This window comes from Passer domesticus, chromosome 10, assembly GCF_036417665.1.
Source record: "Passer domesticus isolate bPasDom1 chromosome 10, bPasDom1.hap1, whole genome shotgun sequence".
Classification (NCBI taxonomy): Eukaryota; Metazoa; Chordata; class Aves; order Passeriformes; family Passeridae; genus Passer; species Passer domesticus.
This window is the reverse complement of record NC_087483.1, coordinates 12363748-12391532: the sequence shown is the minus strand read 5'-3', so window position 1 is coordinate 12391532 and position 27785 is coordinate 12363748. Positions and strand designations below refer to the sequence as shown.

The 27785-nt window shown below is 37.8% G+C and overlaps 1 protein-coding gene across 11 annotated transcripts in view; it reads right to left on the bottom strand.

The window, feature by feature from the left end:
• Nucleotides 1–27785, bottom strand: part of GULP1 (GULP PTB domain containing engulfment adaptor 1) — a 143913-nt gene that overhangs the window by 39325 nt on the left and 76803 nt on the right. For all 11 annotated transcript variants that reach the window (XM_064433787.1, XM_064433786.1, XM_064433791.1 and 8 more), the window contains 2 exons: nucleotides 22729–22790; nucleotides 1490–1561 (listed from right to left, as the gene is read on the bottom strand). In XM_064433787.1, coding sequence (XP_064289857.1) covers nucleotides 1490–1561; nucleotides 22729–22790 — 134 coding nt within the window. The remainder of the gene's footprint in view (nucleotides 1–1489; nucleotides 1562–22728; nucleotides 22791–27785) is intronic.

Genomic DNA, 27785 nt, shown 5'->3' with positions numbered 1-27785 from the left:
TAATGTAAAATTCTGGCAGCAGCTATTCAGACTTCTATCTCCAAGGTAATGTGTGTAGAAAGTTAGGGCAGGTACAGTGGCACCACAAACACACACACCACATTTCTGGCTTTGCCCACACTTCTGAGAGCAGTTATTTGAAATCCTTTTGGACCCTCTTTCAGAGAGGAAACAATTTCCACGTGTGAAATGATAGAATTCAACGCACCCAAAGCTTCCAGTGATCAGTGAGAGCCCAGGCCCAGCCTGGGGTTCCACCAGTGAGACAGAGACACTCAGCATTTGGTTTATTCAGGAGTCCAATGAAACACCATTAAAACAGAAGCAAGGCTGCTTCATAGCAAGATATCACTGTGGCAGATTTCTGCACAGAATTGAATTTTCTGGGGGTATTGGAATTTTATAAAGACAAACTACACTGTGCAAACAGACCCACACATTTTGTTTCCACTGATAGAATGCTGCAATGCTTTAAAAAGGGTCAAACTTAGCCTAAAACACTTGAAAACAACTGGGCAATAATGACTCTGACTATCTGCAGAACAATAAAGTCTTTTTGGCATAAAACACTTCAAGTATCAGCTAAATGAATCTTTAAAGGCAGCTGTACTATTTTGGTAGAGTGAAAACAACAGCAAAGAATGTGTTTTAATACCTTAATAAGATTACTGATCCATCTTATAAAGATGGCTTTCTCAAGGGAAAACTGAGCCTTAAAAGCTGAGCTGCATGAGTAGCCTCATGTTTCCTTTCTGCATTTCTTTAGTATGGTAATAACACAATCAATTTTTTCAGTATTGACTCTCCACGTTTCCTGCCCATTTCCATGGAACCCATTTAAACAAATAATGAAAAGCTTGCAAAAAGTTATGAAAAATGCAGTAGTAGGGAGAAAGATTTCTACATCTAAGTAAACTGAAGGGCCAATAGCTCAGAGCAGCTAAGCATGAAGCAATTCCACAGGAACAAGGCAGTGGAGTGGACTGGAACAATCAGCAATCCCTGCCCCAGCTCACAGTGTCTGCAGAGCTCTGAGCAGTCAAAAGCCATGTTAAATGAAAACAATCCTCAACAAGGCATTGCACTCTGGTATTTTTAGTTGTCCACTGAGTCCCTTGGTGCCCAAGCACATGTAGCCAAGAGGAAATTGCAAAAGTCTGATTTTCTCAGCAATAGCTGGGGATGGCAGCTGAAACAAATTCTTGTTACCTCAGCTTGTATTAATGAAGCCCTAAACAAGCCCAAAGAAGCAGTATTAGGCATTGAAGTACATAAACTTTATAAATATTTCTCAATTATTGTAAAATCTGTAGGACAATTAAATATTGTACACAGCAAAACACCTGACCATACTGACATAATAAGGAAGAACCCACACACTAAAGAGAATTCACTTCTGGAGCCAGTGAATTCACCTAGAAAATCTGCAAAATGTCTTAGAAAAGAGAGTAGGAGTACATTCCATTCATGTTTCATTAAAAATTCTTACCTTTAATTTTCTAACAGCATCTCTTACAACTTCTGTGCCTTTGGGCTGCTCCACTTCTGTACTGCCTAGAAACTGAAAAGATTGTAATTTGTGAGCACTAAGTTATGCATTTAAAGGCCTAATCAACTTGAGTAATCTTATTTCCCAATTATTTTCAAGCAGTATTTTGGAAAGGCAATTTTTCCAGTAGTTGATAAATTAAATCTTCACACAGCTATTTCTAATGAAGAGAATAACAAGAATTACATTCTATACTAATATTAGCATTATCAAAATTGACTTTAAAAAACCATCCTATACAAATCTGTAAATTAGAAGTTCAAGTACCTTTTTCCACAGGGAAATTACCACTTTGGTAACAACTCTTTTTAGAAAATGATAAAAAAATGCAGACAAAATACAGATGGAAAATACTTCCCATGAATCAACATGAGCCAATCATTTGGATTCTGTCACTAAAACATTCATACAAGACATAAATTAAAAGAACTGACTTTTCCTCTCAGAGCTGCTTGGTAGTAACATAGATTTACAGGAACTAGGCTCCAGCTTATGTAAAACAAGAGTCATATTCAAGTAGTTTCTATTACAATTCATATTTTTACCAAGTAAGGCTTTAATAAAAAACCAAACATGTTTTCACATATAAAGCATAACATTGCAAAAGGACCTTATTTCTTTATTTGTACACTGAAATGCTTTTCTTTTCTGTACAGTCACACTTGCCTTCTACTGTACTGTTACAAAAGGCATGATAAATTTGCCTGAAACCCATCTGTGTGATACACTAATTGATTTTCTGTTGCCCAGTTTTCACATTGAAGAACAGTTAAGTCACATCATGTACATATACATGCTGAAATAACTCTAGGAAAAAAAATCCTCCCTTTTTTCCCCAAAGTACAGTTTTCTGTGTATCACAACACACAGAGGCATGTACCATTTTTAAGTCCCGGCCATTTTGAAAGGGATTTAAATTTGCCAAGATACAGACCATTTAAGCAGAGTAACTCTGAAGTTTTTAGTTCTATTAAACCTTCCAACATGTTTAGTACAGTCAGTGTGCTCAGGGTACTCCTGCAAAGAAACTGTGCAGCTCCACCCATGATGAAGCCTCATTAGACATTTGCTACTGACTCAGAAATATGACAGGCCACCTTGAAAACAACAGTATCAATCAAAACACCACACACTGTCTGTCAATACTCTCTATGATTACACTTCTCCAGCCAGGAGACCAAGGCTTTGGAAGAACAGAGCAGAAGGCTCTGCTATTGATTTGATGTCCTTCACACAACATCTCTGATGACTTCAGACCAAGGGGGTGATTTTGTCTGGAAAAGTGATGGCTGCACAAAATGCATGTAGAGAAAGAAAAATTATTCTTGGACATGATGGATACTGCACATGACAGAGACAGAAAGGGAAAGATGAGTGTGAGCAAAAAAACCCCAAACCAGCAGGTAAGATCAGATGAGAGTCTAAGAGGAAGGATGAAACACCAACATTACCAGATATCTGCACACAAGCATACTTCTATCCACCACACCTGGCAGAACACAAAAGGCAGAAGTATAATTGCTGTAGGTTTGTGAGCAGCTCAAGGATAACCAGAACAGAAATCCTGTAGAAACACAGGAAACAAGAGCTGCAGGCATGGACAAGGTTCAGTGAGTAGAGCACAGGTCACTGCTGCCCATGGAGAAGCTGAGAGAGATGCTTCATCCCCGGCTGTTTCCTAATCCTTGTGCTGTTTTCAAACTGGCAGCACCAGTATCAGTGTAGGCAGCCCAGTACTTCTCAATACTTCAGAGCCAGGCCTCTGGTGGAACTGTGTCATGCACACAAAGAGGTGCCTCAGGTTATGCTGCCTTGCCTGCAGCTGCTTCTCCAGAAGGGCACAGGGCTGCCCTACATTTTTTATTTACTTACTTCCATCCAGATGACCAAGCTCTGATAAAGCTAAGAAAGAGTCAGTCATTTCCCCAGAACTCTCCTCCCAGCTCTGCTTCACAGTGCAAGAAGGATGAAGGTATCTTTGCTGTATTCAGTAAATCCCAGCAGCAGACCAATCTTTCCACACACAGTACCTTCCCACAAATACAGTTTTCCCAGAAGCTTGTACCTCATGCTAATTCACACTACTGCCTCAGAAAATGGAAGCATCAAATTAAGCTTCTGCCACAGCTGGGGAACCTTTTAAATGTCACTGAATTTAAAGCTTATAGTAATGTTCCCCAAACCAGAAATTACCATTTATGATCATGGAGAGGAGGGAGAAGTAGATTTCTAAGCAGAAAGATAAACTGCTGAAAGCACTGTAAAAGACTGACAAAACCTGAAGAAAAACTCATTGTGTTTGTTCAGTAAGTTACAAAAAAATAAATAACCAAGACTCAGAATATAGAAACACCATGAGCCTTATATCAGCATTTACAGAACATAACCCACTAGAATTCCATAAGTCATTCACTCTCTTCCAGATGAGTGTTGGTTTTGACATTAAGCATCACCACTGAAATTTCTATTGCTCTCAGCAGTTTTGAACAGGATGTCGAATTCAAGCTTGTGCATAATAAAATATTGAGCACAGGAAAATAATTAGGACACATTTAATCCAGATATACAAGGAAGATTTGTAACTTAAGTGTTAATACCATGAAAAATTACTATACTATAGTAATATAGTTTATAGTTTAAAAATTACTATACTAAAGGCTATACTATGGATTGTACTGTTTCTATTTCTAACTCTTTAAATTGAACTGTACTTTTTGTTAATTCAGGTGTTTTAAAATTGCTTACACATTTCATGCTTGACCTCCCTTCTTAATTTCTTGGTAAGAGTAATAAAAAGAAAACCAGCAATTAAGTGGAAATATTCTGAATATTTGTATTAATTGGACTGTTCTGTTTGGGGAGGAATATAGACAGAATTTCAGACCAAGACAGGTTTGTAACAAAAGAATGACTATGCAATAAAGCCTTAACAAACAGCTAATGTTTTAATGGGAGGCTTTTATTGCTTGCTTTTTCATCTGCTCTGTACCTTTCCTGTCTCATCTATCATAATTTTCTGTTTAATATGAGGTACAGATTTCTGTGGTATTAATGATGATAGTTAAGCTAAGCAAACAGATGCATTTGCAAAGCTGGGGCTTCAGCTGCCAAGGTCACTGTGCACCAGGGTTTCTGGGGTAAGCCACCAACAACTAACTCACCACCCTCATGAAATGGGAAGGTGGCCACTTCATCATGGTCCTTTCAGCAGATTTTTCTCACCAAATCTCATGCAAACACAGAGAACAAATATTTGTTATGTCAGGAAGTTGGTCCAGCTGTGGCATGAATATTACAATTATTCAGCATGGAAGAGTTTCCGCAACAAAAATTTCAGAGCAAAAGGGGTAAATGTGAAATCTCCCTTTCCAAGCCCAGGCTCCTTTAGGCAGCAGTACTGATCCAGAGTTTTAGATGGGAACTTGGCAAGTCAGTGTTTGTTTTCAGCATTTGAGGTTCCCTTCTGCAACCTGACTCACGCAGAATAACCAGCATAAGAAACCTAAGTGGCTCCTGAGAGTCAAGCTAACATAGATTCCCACTGCAGAAGAGGGAAACAGAAAATAACAGTTTCCCTTTAGATCATTCACTATTAATCTTAAATGCAAACTAATAAAGGCATTAAGTGCTTAAGGGTTCTTTACATAAGTAAAGTGTTCAAATACATAATACAGCTGAAAAATGTTTACATATGACTGCTACATCTATTTACTGTCTGCAGCTAGCAAAAAGATTATTCTTGAGGTTGGTGTACTCCATGCATAATATGCCTACTCAGACACAATACATAATTTAGACATGCCACGAGACTCAAGTATTTATGTATTGTTTACTATTAAGTTCATCATGATCATACCGAATTTTTATTGGATACTTTAAAAAGTTGGAAGAAGATGACATTTAATATTTTGTATAACAAAGCAAGCCAAAACAATTTTCTTTACCATTCTCCACTGCAGTCTGCTGTTCTTCCAAACATATTCCCTACAAAACTGACTAGCAGTTATTTTCCTAATATATTACTCATTCTCATTTCACTTGCAGCTGTCTGCAATCAGATATAACTCTTATGAGGCCAACAGATCCTATCAGTCAGGACCATTTAAGTGTTCCTTTAATGTACAGTGATGCTTGCCATGAAGAAAGTGAGCTGTTGGCCAGCCACATACAAGACAAACTCCTCAGATCAAACTGTTTCTAATCTAATATTAGCAGACAACCAGATGCATTCACTCCACATGCAAAGATTTGCAAGATAATGCAGCTGCAAAGAATTAACAGACACTATTTCAACATATTAAATCAACAGAGGTTTTATCACTGGCAGCAACTGAGAGAAAATTCAGCCCTGCAATGGCCAGGAGGGCTGTCTTACACAACAAGCTATCAGACAGACCCTTTGCGGGGAATATCTTTGTCAGAATGTAGGTGACATTTCCCTATGCATTAACATGAACAAGACTTTTTTTTTGGTCCAATTCCATTGTGAAGTTATTAAATTGCATTTAGATTTGTACTTTGGCTGGAGAAACTGTTAAAATATAATGTAAATAATCCTTTACTTTGCTGGCTCAATTAAAGTGTAAGACAACTTCAGGCATCCAGAATCCCTTACATTTCTGACGAGCCTGCTGCTGTTCTGGTGTGCCCAGCAGGTCTCAGTAAGGCCAGGTGAATTGTTAAGGTTAGCAGTGCACTTTCTTTCCTTGACATTAGCAGGAAACTCTCCAGTAATTCTTCCCATGGCAGGTTAGATTTTGACCCTCAACACTGTATTGGCTTTACATGCAAAGCACATCCAGGTGTTTTTCTTCAAAGCTTGGTGAGGGGGAAAAAAACTCTATACATGCTTAGGAAAAGTTAGTTCTACCAGACTAAAAAAGCTAATAAACTCGACTCTTGATTAAGGAATAGTTTTAGGTGCACTTCTGAATATTTAATGTAGACTTCCACTCTTCCAGTAGAGAGCAGTGTAGGATATTTTAATAATAAAACAACATCTGTTTCCCTTTGTCATCACATTTCAATCTTCAAAAAAACACCCCAGTCTTTCACAGTGCAACATTTCTTTTTTATTCTGAAATTCCTGGTTCTCTCTTATGCAGACTTAAATGCAATTATATGAAAACAGTACTTACCAAATTCATACAATAAAGAAAGGCGAAAAAAAAACCAATGCAAAATTACTGGATACCTGCTGCCAGCTTTTGACAAATTAGCTCCTTCTACCTTCTCAGTTCTACAGGGATGCTGATTTACTGATGAAAGGAAGACAAATGTATCCATGTTGTGAGAACACCAGGACAACAGTGTATAAAACAAGAATGAAAGAGAAGTGGGAGCAGTTCTGAACAAATGTCTAAGCTGTTAACCACTCCATAAGCCCAGGCAGACGTTTTGCTCAGCCTTGCACTCGTGAGCCTTCTCCATCACTCAAACAGCAGAAGGACAACAGGGATCATAAAACAAACAAAACTTTGTATTTTGGGTTCCTTCTCTTTCCCCACCCCATAGTCCAGCTCCTCACCTGCAGCAGCTTCCTTGGCTCTCTACAGACACATGCTTTTGCCAGAGCCCATAAATGTTTGGATATTTTCCCTTCGGAGAGCACTTTCCTAGTGCCACCTTAAAAACAACTCCTGGGCAGGAGTGCCACTCAAATAGGAGCAGAAATCCAACTCACCACATGGGAGTATGAAACAAAGTGGCCTCAGACAGACATCAGCACATTCCCTGAATATCCCCTGCTTGTCTGACATGTAATGTTCTGCACAAATGGTGGCCCTGACACAGGAAAGAAATTCTAGATATTTTTTGATGGAGTGCTCAATTACTACTGGCAAAGAAGAGATATGAATGCACAATTAAAAACATTTTAAAAAGAGGTTATCTAATGGAAATAAATTATTACCAGGTATTTCATCCATCAATAGAAAATATTTACAGTAATTAAGATATGACAAAAGAAAAATCTATTTAATAAGTTATTGAATTAATTGGGGAGAAAAAAAAGAGAGTGTTACAGAAAGGATCATAAAATAATTAGGTTGAAAAAGCCCCACTGGCTTAATTTGTACAACTGCAGTAATTAAGTACACCTTCAAATGTACAAGCAGTGATTCCAGTCTTTCAGTCTGGCTCTATTAATCAGTAATAAAGAACATTATTTGATAATTAAAGCTTAACAGACAGCTGACAGAGAAAACATACATTTCCCTGGAGAAGTGCACCTCACCTGGATGTGGCTCCTGTCCAAAGGTCTGGAAACAGGAATCCCTAGAAATAATCTGTCAAAGCTACCTGAGAAACTGAGGGCATGTGGCAGCCCTAATCCTACCTACACCTGTCTCCTAACCCATGTTCAGATATGCTAAGAAGAGAAATTATTGAGCTGCTGACTGGAAGAAAGTCAGAACTTGTGGGCCAAGTCAGCTGATTCCTCTTGGTGTATCCCTAAAGGCCAAAGAATGGGATAATTACACAAGGTCACATTCCTCCTCAAGTCCACTGCAGCCAGAAGGGAAAGTGGCACTCAAAAAGAAAACTACAATAGGAATATATATGTTTGTATTACTAAAACCAGCTTGTTTGTAAGCAGAACTTCAGCAGACTTTACGACACTCTTGGTAAATGATCAAGACTTAAATCTTCTCCCTTGTGATCACATACTAAGGGAGCTATCAACAAGGATAAAATAAAAAATCAAATCCGATAGCAACACAGCTCTCAAAGCTGTGCTCTGTATTAAACCATCTAATTCCAATGATAAAATGGTGCTCATACAGCTAGGACCAACACAAGGGAGATAAGAGCAGGCTAGAATACAGAAAGGGAGTAAAGGTAACACATGTACATTGTCAAGACTCTCACTACAGCAAACACCAGTTGAACAAGAGAAAGCAGCCAGCATTTCTTCAATCTCCCCAGCACTTCAGAAGCACACCTCAAACTGAACCATGCCCTGAAGAGGTGTCAGGCTGCACCTGAAGATCAGACAGGCACTGGGGGTGGTGCACCCTGACCTCCCATTGCACACACCACCAGCAGCCCCCCTGTATCCACGCAGACTACAGGCACAGGCTGAGAGCAGCACAGCTGCCCCAGCCTGACTCCCACCTCAGGCTCTGACAGCATGAACCTTTCCTGGCTCTGCTCCACATACTCCTTAGCTGGAGCTGACTGTTCACTCCAGCTCTGAGCGGGGAGGCAGAAGCAGGAGGGTAATAGGGATATGTCTTAGGGATAAGTCCAGCTTGGAGCAAAAAAAAAAGGCAGCAAATTCAAGCCACTTTTAGAAAATTCTTTAAAAACTTTGATGTATGGGAAAAGAGCTTAAAAATGGAACACTTTGCCAGTGCACAAATGGCAGGGATGCTAATACTAGCAGTATATCTTGCTGAAGGCCTGTTTTCCTTTCAATCCCAGATGCACTTCCCATAGCTGATAAATAAAACCAAGGATAACATTTGGCATGTAATAAACAAGGGCAGGAGAAAATGGCAGCAAGAGCAAATTCATCACTGGAGACCATAATTTCTCATCATATATTCCCTGGCTGTGACTGGGTCACACAGGTTCTTTTGATAGCATTCTTTCCTCATGTGTGTTGCAATGTTCTTTAACCCCCACATGCAAGAATGCTGTGCTCCGACAAAATGAAGAAGTAAATTAAAGGATGACGCATTTTCAAAATTCATCTATTGTGCTTAAATTTGGACATACTCCGTATTTCCAGTTTTGGCTTTTTACACCTGTGAAAAGATTTTTTTTTTTTTTTTTTGGTAGGAGAAGCTGTCAGATCCTTTTATGGCAGAAGGAGATGTCTGTGAATAACCCAAAGGCACCATCCCCAAGTTATTACAGCTCTTTTACTTCAATCCACACACTATTGACACTTACACCAAACAATGGCATCAAATCACTGTCTTCTGCTCCTCTGCCACTACTCATCAACTCTGCAGAGCCTCCTGTAGCCCAGCTGGATACTGCCTGAAAGTTTAAGGATAACTACCAGGAGAAAACCCAGCCAATAAGACAGTATTGACTAATGTGATCTAGCCTGATCCTACACGTGGCCTGAATTGCTTTTGACTTGTGTGGGAAATGACTGAGATGTCCAACCACAGATGCTCAATAACATCCTTGTCAGCTCCTGCAACCCTCTGTTGTTACTCTCATATTATTTTAGATTCCTTTTAGTTTGTGTCCTCTGAGAATTACAAACTGGCAGCTCTAAAGTGACTGCTCAGTCCTAAACTGCAGCACATCTTTAATTCTGCAAGAATTTTCATTGCTGAACCAATGTTCAGTGAAGGTGTGCACAAGAACCATTCTGTATCAAGACAGGACAAACAGACCTAGTTATCAAACCTGACACTTCCTTTAGAAAGGATGTTCAAATGTGAAAAGCCTCTGATACTGAAGACACATCCCACTACTTGAATACCTCAATTTAGGAAATTTATATTCCTGAGTGGATTGCTTCCAGTAAAAAAAAAAAAATTACCTTAATTGAAGAAAGCCACCTAAAAATAATTCATATTCACTATTTTATACATCAAAGTTTTGAGCTTCAGAAGTAAACAATAACAGAGTGGACAGATTTTTCAGCTTTACACGTTCATTATTAGACAGACTTGGTTCTGCACCACAGCAACTCAATTTAACTCAAGCATAATTTGTTCATGAAAATTGTAAAGTCAAAGCAGGTCCTTAAATGTACTAAAATACTGTTTTTCATTAAGTCCTAGATATTTCCAAATATCTTAATGTACCAAATTTGACACCATTTGCTGCTTTTTTAAAATTTTATTTCCACGAATCAGATGCCAGTGCAGTGATTTAATTTACCTTAAACATAAAACTGAAAAATTGCAACAACTCCTACATTCTTTATACAGATGTGAAACGCAGTGTCAGAAATTTCAGAACACAGAGGCTAGTTTGCTTCACTTCCCCCTTCACCCCTGCAGCTGCCAGCCAGAACCCTGGCCATTCAGCTAGAACTTCACTGCACTGCTGTAGGAGAAAGCCTTTAACTGTCACTACTTGTGTAAAGACACACCCTACCCAAGCTGAGCTTAAAGATGATCTTCTCCAACACTCCCAAATGGAAAGGACAGACTCCCACATCCACTGGCCCCTCAAAAAACACACCAGTCTAGTAAAATGCTACAATTAAAGGTAAAGATGAAGATCCACAGCTGCATCACAGCAACTTGAACACCCAGCATAAGCCATCCAAAGCTGCTGTCCTGGTTTGACAATTTGGTCCTGCTGAATTGTCACACTGGTTTTCATAACCCCACTGTTCTCTGAATGCAGCATCTACTGGTTGGTTCTGCATTAACATCCTGAAAACATCCCTTATTTTCTTTTAAAAAATTCAGCAAGCTGAAGCTTGAACTCTGTTAAGCTCCATCTGTCCTGCTGACTTTTTCCCCTGTTACAAATGCTAGGCGTATCTCCCCAAAACAGAGTGGAAACTGAACTGAGACAAAAAGCTCTTATGAAGAACCAAGATGTGCTGTCAAGTATTTGGTAACAAAGCCATCTTAATCCAGAAAACTGACTGAACCACTCTGCTTTACCTATAAGGTGAAGCTTTCTAAAACCAGGAGCACTTTGATGCACTCGGAACTTTGGGGTGCACCTCTGAGCCAGGGGAGCAAAGAGGCCATGGCACCACTGAGAGCAGCTGCTCCTTCCAAGGGATGTTTCCCAGATGAGTTCATTGTTAGGAAGGGCCCTGAGCACAGGCTTCAGATTCCTTCTTTCATAACAACATGTACCAGACCAGCCAGGAGTTTCCATGTGCCAGTTCAAGGTGGGATTGTGCAATTCTGAGCATTCAGTTTGTAGCAACTGAAGCTGGGCACAAAATTATTACAGCCTTCCTCTGCTCAATGTAAATAAAGTCTGCAAGTTCTGGAAAAAATTGTGATGGATTTACATACATATATATAGTATATATATGTTAATAAATACAAATCAAAAACTATTGAAGTTATTCTTCTGTACCAGAAAACACTAACAATATCTTATAAAAGCAGAGATGAAATCCCACAGACGTTTCCCATTTTGTGGTTAAAGTTTATTTTGATCTAATTTCTCCCTCCCTTGTCCTTGACTAACATAATACTTAACTTGTACTATCATACTTTTGCCATGGCAACATGCAATGACATTATAAACACAGAAACAGGAATTCCCTGTGGGACAAAAAATAGAAGTCACAGTTAGGAACAAAATCCTCATTCCAACACAAACAGCCTCAGTAATAGGAACAAATAACTATTGTCCCGAACTCTCAGTTTATTAAAGACCTTTTCCAGTTTAATGTGAAATAAGAAATGGCCTATTTTAAGGACACTGCATTGCTTCTGAATCAGGACTTTTAATACTGCCAGCCTTTCTGCACCATAATTAGAATAAATGACTCCTGATTTAATTCTTGATTCATGGAATCGATGTGCTGTCAAAGAGAGGACAAGCAGCACACCAGTAAAGAGCTATTCTGAAGAAAAAGCCATGAATGTGTTCAGGTAATGCTTTAGCAGCTTGGAAATACAAGATAAATTTTGGTAGGCTTCTAAAGGAACCAAAAATCTTGGACAGTCTCAGTTTCATTTTTTCAAGCTATCATTACTGGAGAAGATCATCTTTAAAATCTAGTATCATAACTTGGTGTGTAGTAAATAATTTATACATACATTCTGTGGGCAAGATAATAGACACCACAGGGCAGATACAGGTGCTGAGGAGTATTAAAGGACAGGAACATGAAGTTTGAAACTTTGTTGTTTTTTCATTGGTTCATCTAAACTGTAGATTTCCTATAGTGAGAACCACTTAATTTAGAAAAAATAATAAGCCTAAAGTTTTATTAGTAATGTAACTTCAGTGGGAAAATATGTTAAGTCAGTATGCAAAGTGTAATTCACAATCACATGGCTAATCTACATGAATATGCTAAATTAAATACTACATTCACAGAAATTAATATCAGCATTTTGATAAAAGTGGACAAGAAAATGTCTGTGTTCAATAATTTTTTTTCTTGGCTCCTAGAAACTACTTCCTAAACTCAATTTACTTCTTTAAATGTGTTGGTAACTTTATACAAATTACACATATAGAGGTCTTTCTCATCTGCCATATTCACAGAACACTCAAATTTTCAGAGAGTATTTGACGGGGATAGCCAAGTCAAAAACAAATTAGTTACTTGTGGAAGCAACTAATTCTGCAGGGAGAAAATGTCCATGCAGCAGAAATACACAGAGAACAAAGGAGAGCAGTAGTCATGCCCTAAAACTGCAACATGACTGAAGTTCTGACAAAATATCTTTAAGTGGGTATCTTGGAATAAAAGAAAAAGGACAGGGCAACCTGCAGTGGTTCTGAGTGCTTTGATTATTTGGACTGAAAAGGGACAATAGCAACAAGACAGCACAGCTGGGAGGCAAATGGAAAAGCAAATGAAGAGCAGGGGCTGCAGAGGAAGTGGCTCTTCAACCACAGCAGCTCAACAGCATTTTCATCTACTGCAGGCTCATGACCACAGCACAAGGTAAGCTGGTCAAGGATTTGGGGGAATTGCATTCAAAGTTCTTATGGGAAAAAACAAACATGTTGGAAATCTTCCTTTCCAAGTCTGGGAATGTACCCTTAACATACCTCTACCTCATTGCATGTGAAAGTGCTGCTGCAGAGAACACAAACCCTACTCTAAATCCCTCTTCTTCTACTCCACCACAGATTCTGGAAGCAAGTACAACTCAGGCAACGAGCCTCAACAAGAAAAGCACTTCTTCCATTGGTTTAGCTATACTGGATTTTTCACTTTTCCTCCAGGGAACTGGAAGTGTCTTCTCTGTGATGATTTCTGTTTTATGAGCCTGTCTATATCTCTCTTGTTAATCTATTTTTCAGAAGAAACTCCATTCTTTACACACAAGCTCTCATAAAAGACAGTTATAAAACAGATGTGATCACCGCAATTCAACACCTGGCCTTCAGGCACTTGAAGAACATTTAAACAGACAGTTTTTTTCAAAATCCGGCTATGATGAGAGTAATTTATTTTAAAAAATTATTTGGAACAGAAATAAGTGTCTCTTTATATTATCATTTAACAAATGTGAAGAGCACTACTAAAACAGGAGATATTCTTCCTGCTGAACAATACAAAATAGAAAGCTGAATTTTCTTATTAGACTGATTATTTTAGAAAAATGCAAAAATATTTCAACCTGACAACATGAGATATGAAATGAAACCACCATTATTATGACCTTAGATCCACCAGCAGATGAGATGAACATCTTGGATGAACTGTTTAAGAGAACATAACTAATGGAAAGTAATCTGTAAATTATTTTACAATAGCAATTAATCCAACAAAATATTGGCTTTCACTTCTTACTTCATAAAAAATATAATGTTTTCCAATAAAAGACCTCAATCTGGTGCTGAAGTGGTAAAATTAATCTAGATTAGATCATTATAATGATACTCATATCATTAGGTGAACATAGAATCAGAAAAGTCTGATTCTGCATTTAAAAGTCCTTCACAGGATTTGGAGACTTCCCTAAATAGCAACCTAATCCTTTTCACTAAGAGAGCAGGTACTGAGAAGACATTTAATCTTGAGCTCAAGGCATGAAAGCAGAGTTCAAAATTTGGGGTCTGATTTGAGAACAGAGATTTGGAGCAGATATGTGGAAAACCTTCAGTATTACCTCTGTTCCTTATCTTTAAGCTGAGGATAATAAGTCACCCATTTCTTATCTGCATTATCATTTAATTATCCCAGCTGAGAAGAAAGCTCATGAGAGAAGTCCAAGGTCTTCTGTTGCCTACTTATTCTGAGCTTTGATCTATGACTGCCTGCATCAGGGTAGCACCTACAGCCCCTCTCTCATTATTCTAGAGGCTGCACAAACATCAAAAAGATAGCCCTTAGCTTAAAAGAATTTATGATCTAATGAACTGTGATAAATTGCAGTAACCCCTTGGAAATGCACAGCACAGTTTCAGTTAGTACCTCTGAGTGTTACTGATGAAAATCAATATAAAACATCGACCCTATTCTTCCTCGTACACATCAAACAGCCAACACTAACAAAAATAAAAAGCTATAACCAGCACAAAATTAACCAAGTGTTCTGTCACACAGCACACACTCAGAGTGCTTCAGCAGATTTCAAATATAAAAAACCAAATATGTGAAGAGGTCCTACCCTCCCACCTGCCTCTCTTCAAAACCCAAAATTTAACCCCCAAATCTATATCTAATTTTAAAGATTTAAGATTATTCTGAACATTAAGTATGTACATGCAATTTTGGGGAATGCTTTTTCATTTTGAAAATGTGTTTGCCTTTAAGAGTTTCAGGTCCTCAATGCCTCATAAAGTGAGGATATGGCCTCTAAACTCTGACTTAAGACCACCTATAAATTCCTGATTTGGATCAATTTTTCCACAATAAACCTGTATTCATGAGTAAACAAGATTTGCCTCCCACCTAATCTTTTAGCTCTAATTAACATGATTTGTTGAGTTACTTGTCTGTCCTCCTAGTTTCTCCCTACTCAGAAGCACTGGGAGCTATAGCTATGGTACAAGATGGGGTTTAAGGACCTTTCTAGTTCATGCTTCAAGTTATCTTTCCCTTCAAATGCAACCCTTGCTTCCACACATTTCAAAGATTTAATGGACATCCTTGATTCCACATTTTCTCTCTTTTCAGTAATACTACAGCAACACATTGAAAAACAACTTGTAAAACAATAGGACCTGCCCCATTTTGATTTTCCTTAAAGATTCACAATGAAGAGAACATTAGTTATGAAAATACTGAAGAACAAAAAAAAAGAAGGTTTAGACCAAGGTAACCCATCATTCCCTTTTAGTGGCACATGATAATTCCTAGTGAAAATGCAAAACATTTCAACAAATATTATACAAATAACTTAATACAAACATTTCTCCTCTGCTATGTTTCAAACCAGAAATTATTAGTTGTTCTACTAAGTCACACCTAACATTCTCATAGTCAAAGTTCAAAACGCTTTTTAAAGCAGGCCAAGATGGGTTTTACCCTTTACCCAGAGTAATCAGAAGGAGGCTTTTCTGAAATATTTATTGCAGTCCAGGATCCACAGCTGACTAATATACATTACTATTTTATTAAAGTTAATAAAGTCAGAGACTGCAGCTGGTGGTTTGTCTGATAGTTTATTGAGGATGACTCCTCATGGAGATCAGCATATGTGAAACTTTTCCTGAATGGTGAACAGCCAAGATACAGACTCCTGTATCATGGCTCTGTTTTTAAAATTGTATCTCCTAGAATTTTCTGTTAAAAATCTTGTGCCATTCTCTTATTTTCTATAAACCAGCTCTGTTTCTACTTCATAGAATGGCTGAGATTAAATATGGGAGATAAAGATAATTCATCTGCAGGCGTGATTTAATTTAAAGCAAGCCAATCTAGAAACTGCTGTGGGCCACCTAGCCCACAAGACAAAAAGCCAGATGTTTGAATCCTACTAATTCCAGTGTCAGACATGCAACTCACTTGATACTTGACAGTGGAGAGGCTGAGAGGCCTTTTTCCAGAAACCTCACATTCCCACAGCTGCCAGCTCTCATGGAACTAGAGCTGCAGAGGGAATCCCAGAGGAGATGCTAATGAGGCTAATTGGCAGTTTCAACCAGACTCAGGGAGAGGCAAGGGAATAAATAGGAGCAATAGAGAAGGAAGAGAGAGGGGTGTGGAGGGTTGAGTAAATCTTTGTTGACCTAAGGTCTTTGCACACTCTTTCTTGCTTTGTCAATTCTGACTGGACAGACCTCTGAGCTTTATTCATTTGTTTTGAACAGGCAGATCACTCACTGCTCCTTAGTCAGTGAGTGCCTGCTCTTATCCAGGGCTGAGGAACTCATGACTCTGAGTATCACAGGCTTCAGAAGATTAATACTCAAATACTAACTTAGTCTTTCTCTGAATAATAGGAAAATGACATTGTAAAAGCTGCTATGAATCTTCTAATGACTTTGTGACTTTTGTCTCAACAATCTCATTGCTCACTTCTTTTGAGACAATACCAGGGAAGGGCAGAGATGCAACTGTTCAAAACACACTTTTAAACTGATTGTTAACATCTTTAGAAATATGCTTCAGATGCTGTGTTCAATACTAAACCATCGAATCAGTTGCAAAGGGCTGGAATGTAAAACTCCTGGAATTTATGTTACTTCTGGATTGTTTGGCACATAGTTTATACATGCATAGTGAAATTCTTTCTAGCTCAAAGCTTTTTGCAACCTTTTAGTAAAAGTTTTGGTTTCCTAAGTATGTATATTGTTTTGTGTTGGAAAATCCACAGCAGGGGATTCTGGCATGAAAGACTTATGTGGATGGTGGGATTAACAGGGCACACCGGTGAGCAACATGAGAACCAACATGTGCTAGGTAAATTCTTTAGTTTGTTTGTTTGGTTTTTTTTTGGTAAAAATTATTATTCTTTATGTAAGAGTGCTAAATAAATGGATGTGTGGCAATTTATGTGAGAGAAAGAAACTGCTTGGATACAAAGGAAACCTAAAACTTGCTCAGGACAGGAAATACTTCAGAGCTGTGGTGGATCACATATTAGCTTCAGTGTAGACAAGGGCCTCTGTCTCCATCCTGTTTTATGACATTTTTAACATCTTACTGCATTACTGAGAGAGACTCCAATTATTTCTCAGATCCTATGCTGAATGCCATTAATTGGCATCAAAAATGTGTGATTCCTGGCAAGAAATTCCAGCTCCATAACTTACTTGTGCTGCAAATGTTTCGTAATTGTAACTGAAGTTATGTCACACAGGACTCAGAAATTTCAAGCAAAGTGGAGCTTATGAAAAGCCCAAAGGCTGACAAGCAGAACCTTAAAGAAGGTGACAGCCATGGAGAACAGATCAAGAGCTCCTGGTTTGTCCTTCAGTTGGAGTTTATAAAGTATTGACAAACACGACCAGTGTTTTTTATCTCACTTTGCCAATTAAATCTTGTAATTTTTTTTAGTTTCTAACTGAAACCTACCACAAATATTTCACTGAAACACATACACTCTATTGTTTCCTTCTCTAGAGAAAGGAAAGAAATGAAACATCACCCATTATACTAAGCTGCCTTGCATTACTGTACACAAATGGACTTTAAAGAAGAAACACTAATAAATTGCTCATAAATTTGATTCTTTTCTTGAAGAAGATCCTCTTCTGGAGAGTAAGAGCAATCAAAGCAAGTCTGTTGAGAGTACCTGTTGCAGACTTTAAATATTTTATATTTCATTTGCATGTTTATTCATCTTTGGTATAATGAGCCCCAGTTTAATGACTGTAATGTATTAGAAATAACTAAGAAGTTCAAATTTGCATTCCCTCGTAAAATTACAATTTTTGCTTTCCTATCTCATTTGGGTATTTTCACAAAACTAATTTTTCTTGTGCTTAAACACTAAATTAATTATGATCACATGCAAGACATTTTGGTACTCTAATGAAAGTTAATTGGCATTAAGTTATTAATTCTAATTATAATAAATTTAAAGTAGGAAAACTCATTTCTCATAATTTCCCTTCTACTGCAGTAGTTGCTAATTTTCAACATTTTTGTGCTCTGTTTGAAATATCTTGCTATATCTAATGTCACCACATATCTTAAATAGTGTGCCTTGTAACTCTGCTGACTTGGGAAAGCTACATACAATTTGACATTTTTCATTACTTTTAATGACACAGTCATGATCATTCTGCTGAAATGCTGACTGGATAGAAGAAGAGGATTTCTATAGCAATAGCAAAAAAAATTGTAGTAGAAGTGCAGTTTATGCCACAAAAATGTGGCTTTGATAACACTGTACACTAATGATAGCAAAATGCAGATATTCAAAAGACAGAAATGCACCTAGAGCCCTGCAGCCACAGTGACATCATTTGATCAAAATGTCTGCTCCACAAGAGTTTATTTGCCATTCAATGGTGATAAAAAATACATGGAATAAGAAATGGCACATAGTGGAGAATCTAAATAAACTGTTTATTGTCCTACAGTGAAGACTAAGAGCTTTAGGTACTGCCAAGGGAGGTCTTTTATTACAGATTCACAGAATCATTTGGGTTGGAAAAGACCTTTCAGATCATAAAGCATGACCATCACTAAATTCCTTTTTTCCATTGTTCATTTAACTCTAAGCTTTCAAATTGAAACTACTACATCAAGAATCAAATCTGCAGCTGACAATATAAAAACTCTGAAAGTGAGTGTGAAGCAAGCATGAGGCCAGGGGCTGTGTGAGCACTGGGGAGCTGTGACATCTCTTGGTGAAACACCCTCCCAAGGGTTTAATGTGCCATCATTTGCCATGAAAAAGAGCAGCCCTTCTGCCTCGTGCAAGGTCAGAGCCACCGACCCCTGCCTTGCCAGCTGCCAACATAAACACCAGGCTGGCAAAGCACAACCTCTCGTCTGCAAAACGGAAAGCTGTGCATGTGGAAGTCTGATATAAGCCCAAAAATAAGCAAGTGACTCTAAAGGGGACTACAGACATAATTACTACAGAGAGACATAGTAAACATGGTTGGTTGGGGCAGATTTTGATTTTGAAAGGCACCACTCAGGGGATGACAACCACCAGCCCTTTTTAAAAGGCTGCAGTCTTATTCCATTATAAAGTCACATTTTGATCACTTTTGTTTTGCAGAAAGGAAGCTGACCTCAAATCAAAAGAATTGCCTTAAGGGCAAAAGAGAGCCTTTTCTTTACAGTACAGAAAATAACACGAACATCTCTTCTTAATTAAGGACCATTACAGAAAAAATTAACACAGAAGTTTGAGTCTGCCTTAGAATTTTATATCCAGGTGATACTAAAACTATCATATCACCACATCAAAATGAGTCTATATTTGGTACTGTATTATAAAAATTCTAAATTACCTTTGTGGAGGGAAAAAATATGCTTTAATTTGTAGTGACACATATAAAAAAATACAGGACCATGAACGGATGTCAAAATTGTAGCTTCACTAAACCAAGGTTGCATATCCAGAGCATGTTGAAAGGTGAGGAATCTTATTATCAGTGCCTTCTGGTAGACCAGGACATGTGTAAGATAAGAAAAAAAGGACCCAATAAAAACCACTAAACAAACACAAAAAAATGACAGTAACAGAACAAAAGGAAATAAAACAAGACTGAAGAAGGAAATAAACACCCCAGTCCCCCACCCCCCACGAATAAAAAACCCCAAAGCCCAAATCCTCATTGGTTTACCATGGAAAAATTTGCCAAAATCAGCAAATTTTAAAACAGTAGGTAGGAGTGTGTTGGATAAAAAAGAGGAATTCAAGATACTTCCTTAGGAGACTCATGTTTCCTGGATTTTACTTGCAGAAGAAAAAACTCAGCTCATGTTTTCTTGCAAAGAGGATTATGGCCATAAATTATCCTGAGGGTGCATGTTCTAAGAGATAACATGACATTACTAATTCTCTGTTAAAAAGGTCCTCTCCATCTGGTAGAGAAAAAAGGCCAGTTGTCAATATTGCAGGGTTCTTTTAATTTCCGGTTAACTTTGCTGGGATTTTTTTTTTGTTTTGCATTTTTGGGGGGTTTTTTTTGTTGGTTTTTTTTTTTGGGTTTTTTTGAGTTTTGTTTTTTTTAGTAACAGTCAACTCATGAACTGAGTTTTATCAACGAGCTGTCTTAGGAATCAACAAAACCTTCTCTCCCAGCAAGCTCTGCCTGTGTTCTGACCATCTCAGATTAGTGTCAGAGAAACTATTTTTGTGTCTTATAAAGAACAGAAACCACTTTTCCATCCACACTAATATGCATCCAAAAAACTGTGGAATAGAATACAGCTCATTCGCTCATGGACAAATAACATCTCTGGTATTACTTTCCATCAAACTGATTTGATTTTCTGAACACGTCATTCTTCACTCACATGATTACTTTTTAAAATAAATCAGATCAAGCGCTGTCTTTTCTTCCCAACAAACATGGAAGACATATGAACTGAATGTTAGAGAATTGGAACAGTTTGGGCAAAAAAAACAATGAGTCTTCTTCAATTCTTGTGTTATGAAGGTTTTCTGAAGCTTTTAATCATTATTTCACAACACAGTTACACATGTTGTGTATCAAATCAATGAGACATTTCACATAAAACCCAAAATGCTGTAAACCCCAAATAAGGTACTGATAGATACATAACTTGCTCTTCCAGTGAAAAATACTGCAGAGATACTTGAGAACTGAGGTGGAAATATCATCTAGATTTATTATTGTTACACCTGCATATGCCAGTCAAGTTCATAAAAGCATTGCAAATTTATTCCAGGTGTCAAAAAATAAACAGGGTAGGGAATCCCATACCCTTTGCACTCCAGTTACAGAGCAGAAAAATTTTTTATTTGCTTTGAATCAAATGACTGATTGTTCTAAATAAGAATTTTCTACAGTGATCCAAATGAAAAAGGGGTTAACTTTCTTGAAAAATAAATAAAAAAAACAAAACTAAAACCCAGCATATTTGGTATTAAAATTTCAGTTTCCTACAAGTGTCCTGGCAGACCTTAGAGGCCACCACAAAGGTGGAGGAGGCCCCGGAATAAACAACAAACAGGAGCAGAATTGGAGAGGACACATGGGCACATATCAGCCTAAATAAGTGGAAAGACATTTTGGACCAAGAGTCTTCCTAACTAGGCTGAGAGCAGACTTCCTTTAGATTGGAATTGTCCAATCTTTCCTTCTGCTCCAGAAGTTGCTGATGCTGTTGTTTCTACTGTTACCTCCATCTTAGCACCATCCTCTTTATTCTAATTCTTTTTCTGCACAGCTGCACTGACACCTACACACCAGATCTGCTCTTAGGCAAGACAATGAAACACGGGAGATGAGGGAGGTTTCTTTTTTCTCTTTAAAGACCAGAAATGAACAGACATTGTTCAGTGCTTTGAAAAAACTCATGGCTTCAGCTTGCTCTTAAAACACATGGCATGGTCACCACGGCAAGTAATCCTCCCTCTGAAGAAGAGTAGTATAAAGCCAAGGTGTTTGGCAAGGCTATTCAGTTAAAGGGTAACACATCCTTTGGACAAAAATTCAGTTGGAGAACACAGAACGAAAACACATTGAAAACCTGGCAACTGTGAGAAAGAGACTCCACTTTCCACTACAAACACTTGCTCACTGTGTGGCAATGCTAAGCAAAAGAAAATTGCAAATACAAAAGCAGGGAACACTTGTAGAAATCTGAGCCCTGGCCTGTGAAACAAATATTTTTGTATGTGTATATATATGAAGAATTTTCACATTTATTTTTATTAAGACTATTTTAAGAATGGCATTTCTTAATATAAAAACCTATCATAAGAGAACATCATCCAGAACAGCCCACAATAGAATTTTATTAACTTATACTCTCAGTTTGAGCAAATAATTGCAGATTACTCAGTTTACTCTGAGTTATGCTGATGGCTGTGTATTCTCTCCTCCTTTTAGCAGACTATCTTTTAAGCTGGTATTTAGGTAAGTATTTAGGAGCCTTTAGGTTCTAAGGTATTTAGGTAAGATGCATTTCCTGTCAAGGGATGTCATTAGACAAATAGAACCATTACTTACATAAACTTATCTCGCTGTAATTGGGATAAGAAAATTAAAGTAAGGCTTCTGGCTTTGTGGTGCAAAAATGCCATTATCATTCTACCACATTTCCAGAGTATTTGACATTTCAATATATCCAGCAGAGAGGGTTGTTACTCATTGCCTTTGATATTGTTCAAAATAAGTTTTTGTCATTAATTTTAATAATATTGTAAGCATGCAGCCTGATGTTAAATTCCTTTGCACTCAAAACTTCCATCCATTTACAAAAACAGCATCAATAAAAGAAGGAACACTAGCTTGCTTTCTAGTAAACCACAGTTTAGGATAAGAATCAACTGGCCATTAAAACCAGAACATTTTCATCTGCAAAACAGACATTTATTAAACTTGTCTTCATTATTTCATCTGGCAAATCTATGTCTCTGCAATCTTCAAGTCAAAAACAAGATAGAACGTGCTGCATTCTAAAAGTATGAGGAGAAAATAACTTCATTTTTTCTTACCTTTGCATTATAGGGAATATAATGCTTTGATAAGGCTTCAGGAGTGTGCATCCATGTTTTGTCTACAGAAAAGCAAAATAAAAGAAGCACTGAATAGGTTATTTGATTGTTAACTTAAGTATAACAGTATATCTGTGGAAAAGTTCAACACTCATCCTCTTACTCAAAAAACCAGCTGTCTGAAGTAGTTAGAGCCGCTGGAGGGAAATAATCTCACACCCACCCAAACACTAGAAGAAAGAACCTGCTTCTTTCTGTTGGCCACACTTCCCATTTTAACCAATTTGATTTTCCATAAGAACTGCAACTCCTCCCCCCAAATGTATTAATTGGTCTGAGGCTGTTTGCTGGTTCTGCCTCAGATCAGGATTTTAAACAGATCCTGCTGTTTAAAGCACTGACTGTATCTTGTGCATCTAAAGATGCTTTTTGATGAATTATGTTCTTTTTCTGATAAATTATCAAGACATTAAAGGTACAAACAAAAAATTATCCAAGTTGCAACTGACAGAAGTCCTAATCCCTATAAAAGAAAAATGAGGCAGATCAGAGAATCATACCTTTTAGATCTGATTTATAAGTTCAGATCATCTGTAATTTTTCCATACATATGCTAAACAAATTTGCATATTTACCCTTTAACTTTTCCATTACAAGACTCTTTTTCTGTTGCAAGACATAATTCTGTAATTATTTGTCAAATACACCTTCTCCTCTTACTTTAATGGCCTTTTTGAATGTTCTACACAATTTAAGATGAAATTCCAAATGTTAAGAAAAAGCTTCTTTTTATTACTAATTTTAGAAACAAATTTTCCAAGTTTTCTCAGTTGAGAGCCTTTAAGAAACAAAAACATTCCAAAATACTAATTTTCATTACCACGGATTCAGGCAAATCTGCAAATCCAATTAATGTTTTATATGACATATTGAACATTTAGGAGTATTTTGTAACTTGATACTATCCTGGTTTAAACAAGCATGAATTAAAGTCACAAAACTGGATCTTTATTGAGCTAAATAACAGAATAACAGCTTAAAGCAAAATTCTTCCCTTAGATATTCAAGGGTAGAATTACAATTACATTTGCCTTTATGGGGAGTTGCAGTCACAGTAATTACTAACTTTTTTGTTAGTTACACTTAAGGACAATAAAGTTCTGTTCACTTCAAACTGTTGAAGAGCAAAAGCTGTGGCACTGATTGACATTACAGCAATAATTAAATATTTTAGATTATGCAGAAGCAAGAAAATGGTTAAACAAGTTATTCACTGGTCACCACAGTAACAGGATCAGAACTACAAAGCTGGGAGAATTCTTTTTTCCCTTAGCAAATTTCATTCTAGATGGCAGCAATGTTCAGCTCCATTACTGAAGAGTGATATTATCACTTCTTAATTAAGGAAGAATGATTTGCCCATTCAGCAGCACCCAGGAGGATGATTAAAGTGGCTCTTCCTTTTAACTGGGGCTTGTGATTGGACTGCCAGAACCAAGAAATCATTTCCCAGAATATTTTAACACCTGAAACCTGATCTCTACTTTAGCAGAGTATCAAAGGCTGATGTTATCTGAAAGTGCAAAAGAACGATCCCAGTGAATTTGAGTTAGGCCAGGAGGAATAAAGCCTGTCAGGCCAGGAGATAAGCTGAAGCCCAGCCAAGCAGCTGGTCACCAGGCCAGGCAAGGGGGAGCTGGCACTCAGGGTGAATTTCAGCTGCTCCAGGTGCAGCCACATTGCTAATACCAAGGGTTCATTTACCTAGTTCCTTCACTCTTCTATTTACTAGCTTCAGTAGGCATATGGTCATATTTATACATTTATAAAGGAAAATCTAATAAAAATAGAGCACTGAACCTCTTAAGGAAATTGCAATAGTTCTCCACTCATTTTATGCCTAGTACCACCACAAACAAGTGACAGAGCTGTAGCTCCTAAAGCAATTTTACAAGGAGACAAGTGGCTAGACAGGTGCCATCAAAACTATTCCTTGAAAATGTTTCTTCCTCCTTTCACCCCATCAGGAAAAATTCAAATCTGAAAAACAAATGTTATTTAGTTTGGGAGTCAAGTATGAAGTGCTGGTCTTAATTCAGCGCAAGGTAATCTTTCTAATTTTATTATCATGTACAAAGCTTTACTTCAAATGTTTCTGTGAAATCATCAAGTTTCCTACCAGCCTCCAACAGCAATGTGACAGAGATTACAGGAAGGAATAACACTGCTGGGCAAGTGTTGCTGTAACTGTTGGCACCCCTAACTGGGAGGAAGATCAGGAATTATGGACAGGGGCTCCCAGCTCAATATGAAGTCAGTAACTTAGCAAGGAATGAAAAGACACCTGGCTCCAGGAGTCTTGTGCTGTTGGCTAAAATAGTCCAGCATTCAGATGTAGATCCACAGACACTGACACAGCTACTGAAGATTTCCTCTGACAATGGAAGTCCATTTCTTAGAGGCAAGTAATAATTACAGAGTGGTGATGATTTGAAAAGAGCTTTTCATGCTAAACTAAATCAATACAAGGCAAAACTCAGGCTGACAGCAAAGACGTGCAAAAAATCATGCAAGCTGTTATGGGGTAGTTTTTTTACCAGCATCTCCTTCTGAATTGTAAGGTCTGATTATGGACTTTCACCACCCTCAGCAATTATTTGAAATACTGCTTAGAATTAGTTTGATTTCACAGCAGTTGAGAAAAAACACATTTCAGAGATTTTGCATGCAATAAACCAGAAAAACATGAAAAAAGAAAACCTATAAAATGTATTGGTCAAATATCTGATGTAGATATGGTTTGTGGCTTGCATGATTCCTCAGCTAATTTAATTTTTAAAGAGTTTTCACAGCTTAAGACTTAATTATTCATTCTGAAGCAACAAGCAAAATATGAAACCCTACAATGAAAATCACAGTTCATATTATTATTTTAGTAGTTACACAGTAAAGAGTTCTAGACACTTGGCTGCTAAATAAAACAATAGGTCCTAAAGAAAGGACTGAAATCCCAGATAAAACCAAATCTGACAACCTGCATCTAATGTTAACAGTAATAGAAAGTGAAAGGGCCCATGCTGTTACACTGGGTGAAAACCACAGCTATTTCAGATCTTGTCTGAAGTTCTTAATCCAGGTTGCTTTAGAGTTCACATTAAAGTTTAAAAAAGCGCTCCGTTGTTTTTTGAGAATTACGAGTTTGAGCCATTCAGAGTCCAACAAAACCTATGCTTAACTGGGTTATGAGAAATTCTGAGTATGGTGGTGGCTTTGCCATATTCTGGTGGTGGCTTTCCCACATTCACTGGCACTGCACGAAACAAGAGGTGTAAAAAGGGGTCACCACCATGATTTCAAGGGTATGGGGTAAACCACAGCCCTGATTAACCAGGACTGGCAATCCTGTGTGCAGCCTCTCCTCAACATCTCAGCATGTGCCCTGCTCAGTGTGTGGCACAGGCACAAAGAGCCCCCAGAGCAGCAGCACTGTCCAGTTTTTAAGGGAATTTGACTTGAGTGAGATTTTCTCAGGTTTTGTTCCCTGCCAGCACACACCAGTCTGCTAAGAGAAAACAGCAAGTTAACAGTGGGAGACCCAAGGGTCTGACAGCCTGAATTGCAAGGATGGAGGTGGGAGCTGGGCACTTCCATAGGCAGAGTAATGCAACTCAGAATTGAGCCTTCCCTCTTCTCTCACCCACCTGAACCATGGCAGCCTTTACCATTAAAAAGGGGAGGCTGCTTTCCAAAGTGCACTTCCCACCTGCTGCCCAGTCCCACACGGCTGGATGCTGTGTGTGAGCCAGGGCAGAGGGACAAACGTGTGTGACAAATGACACACTGAAGGCAGTCGACTTGGGGACTTCGTCAAGGGCCCTGAACAACTGTGCTGCACTCAGGGGAGGATGGCATTAGGTTAGATAACAGCACGGCTGACCATTTATCTACCAAAGCACTAGCAGTGCCAAGAAATTGTTCTCCCTTTGAGATTAATTTCTCTGCATGTTACTGCCCTAAGAGATTGGAGAATGGCATTTTCACAGTGCAGCTTTAGTTAACTACCTCCCTAAAGCCCACTGTCATTATTAATTCATTAAGTAACATTTATTAATTAATGTTACTAAAGTGTTTATCAAAGCATATTAGACCTAGTAGCCATTCATTTAATACAATGAATAGAGAAAGACTCTGATTTTAACTTTTTCTTTTTTAGTGCCACAGAGAAAACAGTAATTTCTAAACGGTAGAAAATAATGTCTTTATTCTTTACTGGATTAAGATCTTTTCACATTGATGGATGCTTTTATTGTTAACAGAAGAAATCTTGGAACTGTCTTTTCTTCCTGTTTCACAAAACTTGGTTTGACAAAAATATTTTTTTGTGACAAGCAGCATAATAAGAGTCTCCTGAAGAAGATATCCTAAGAGATCCATAATACATCTAGGTATTACTGCCTCAGGAACAACAGCTTACTTGCTTCAGTGTACGTACACAAGTACTCTGTTTCATTATTCCTAGATTACCTAGGAATGATCTGTAAAGAAAGAAAACCTTCACAAGAGGACATGAAAGAACTGTCACCCTGTTAATTAATTTCCTTTCTTCTGACTGCAGCAGAAACAGGCAGGTGCTCACAAAGCCCCCTTATGCTGGTCAGACACTTAGGTACAATCTGTCTTCCTGACCACTGCAGGTAACACATGAATGGATAGGCTGAGGCCTGAGACAATGCTTGGCCACCAGAGTTTTCATCAGAATGTAACACCAAAATATTACTAACAAAAAAATCTACCCATGTTATTGCATTGTTCAGCTGCAGCATTTGTTCCACCACCTTCTAGAGCAATGACTGAGTGAAATCTGGGTGTCTGACACCAGTAATTTATTAGAGTTCTTAACAGGTTACTATAACTAAGAAAATGAAATTATGAGTCAGAGCCTTTCTTAGAAACTTTTAGAGAAAAATGCCCATCAATACACAAAGCTCAAAAATACCTTCATTATGTTTAGGACAAAACGAGGAAAAAACATAAGATATGCTTTGGATGCATATTTA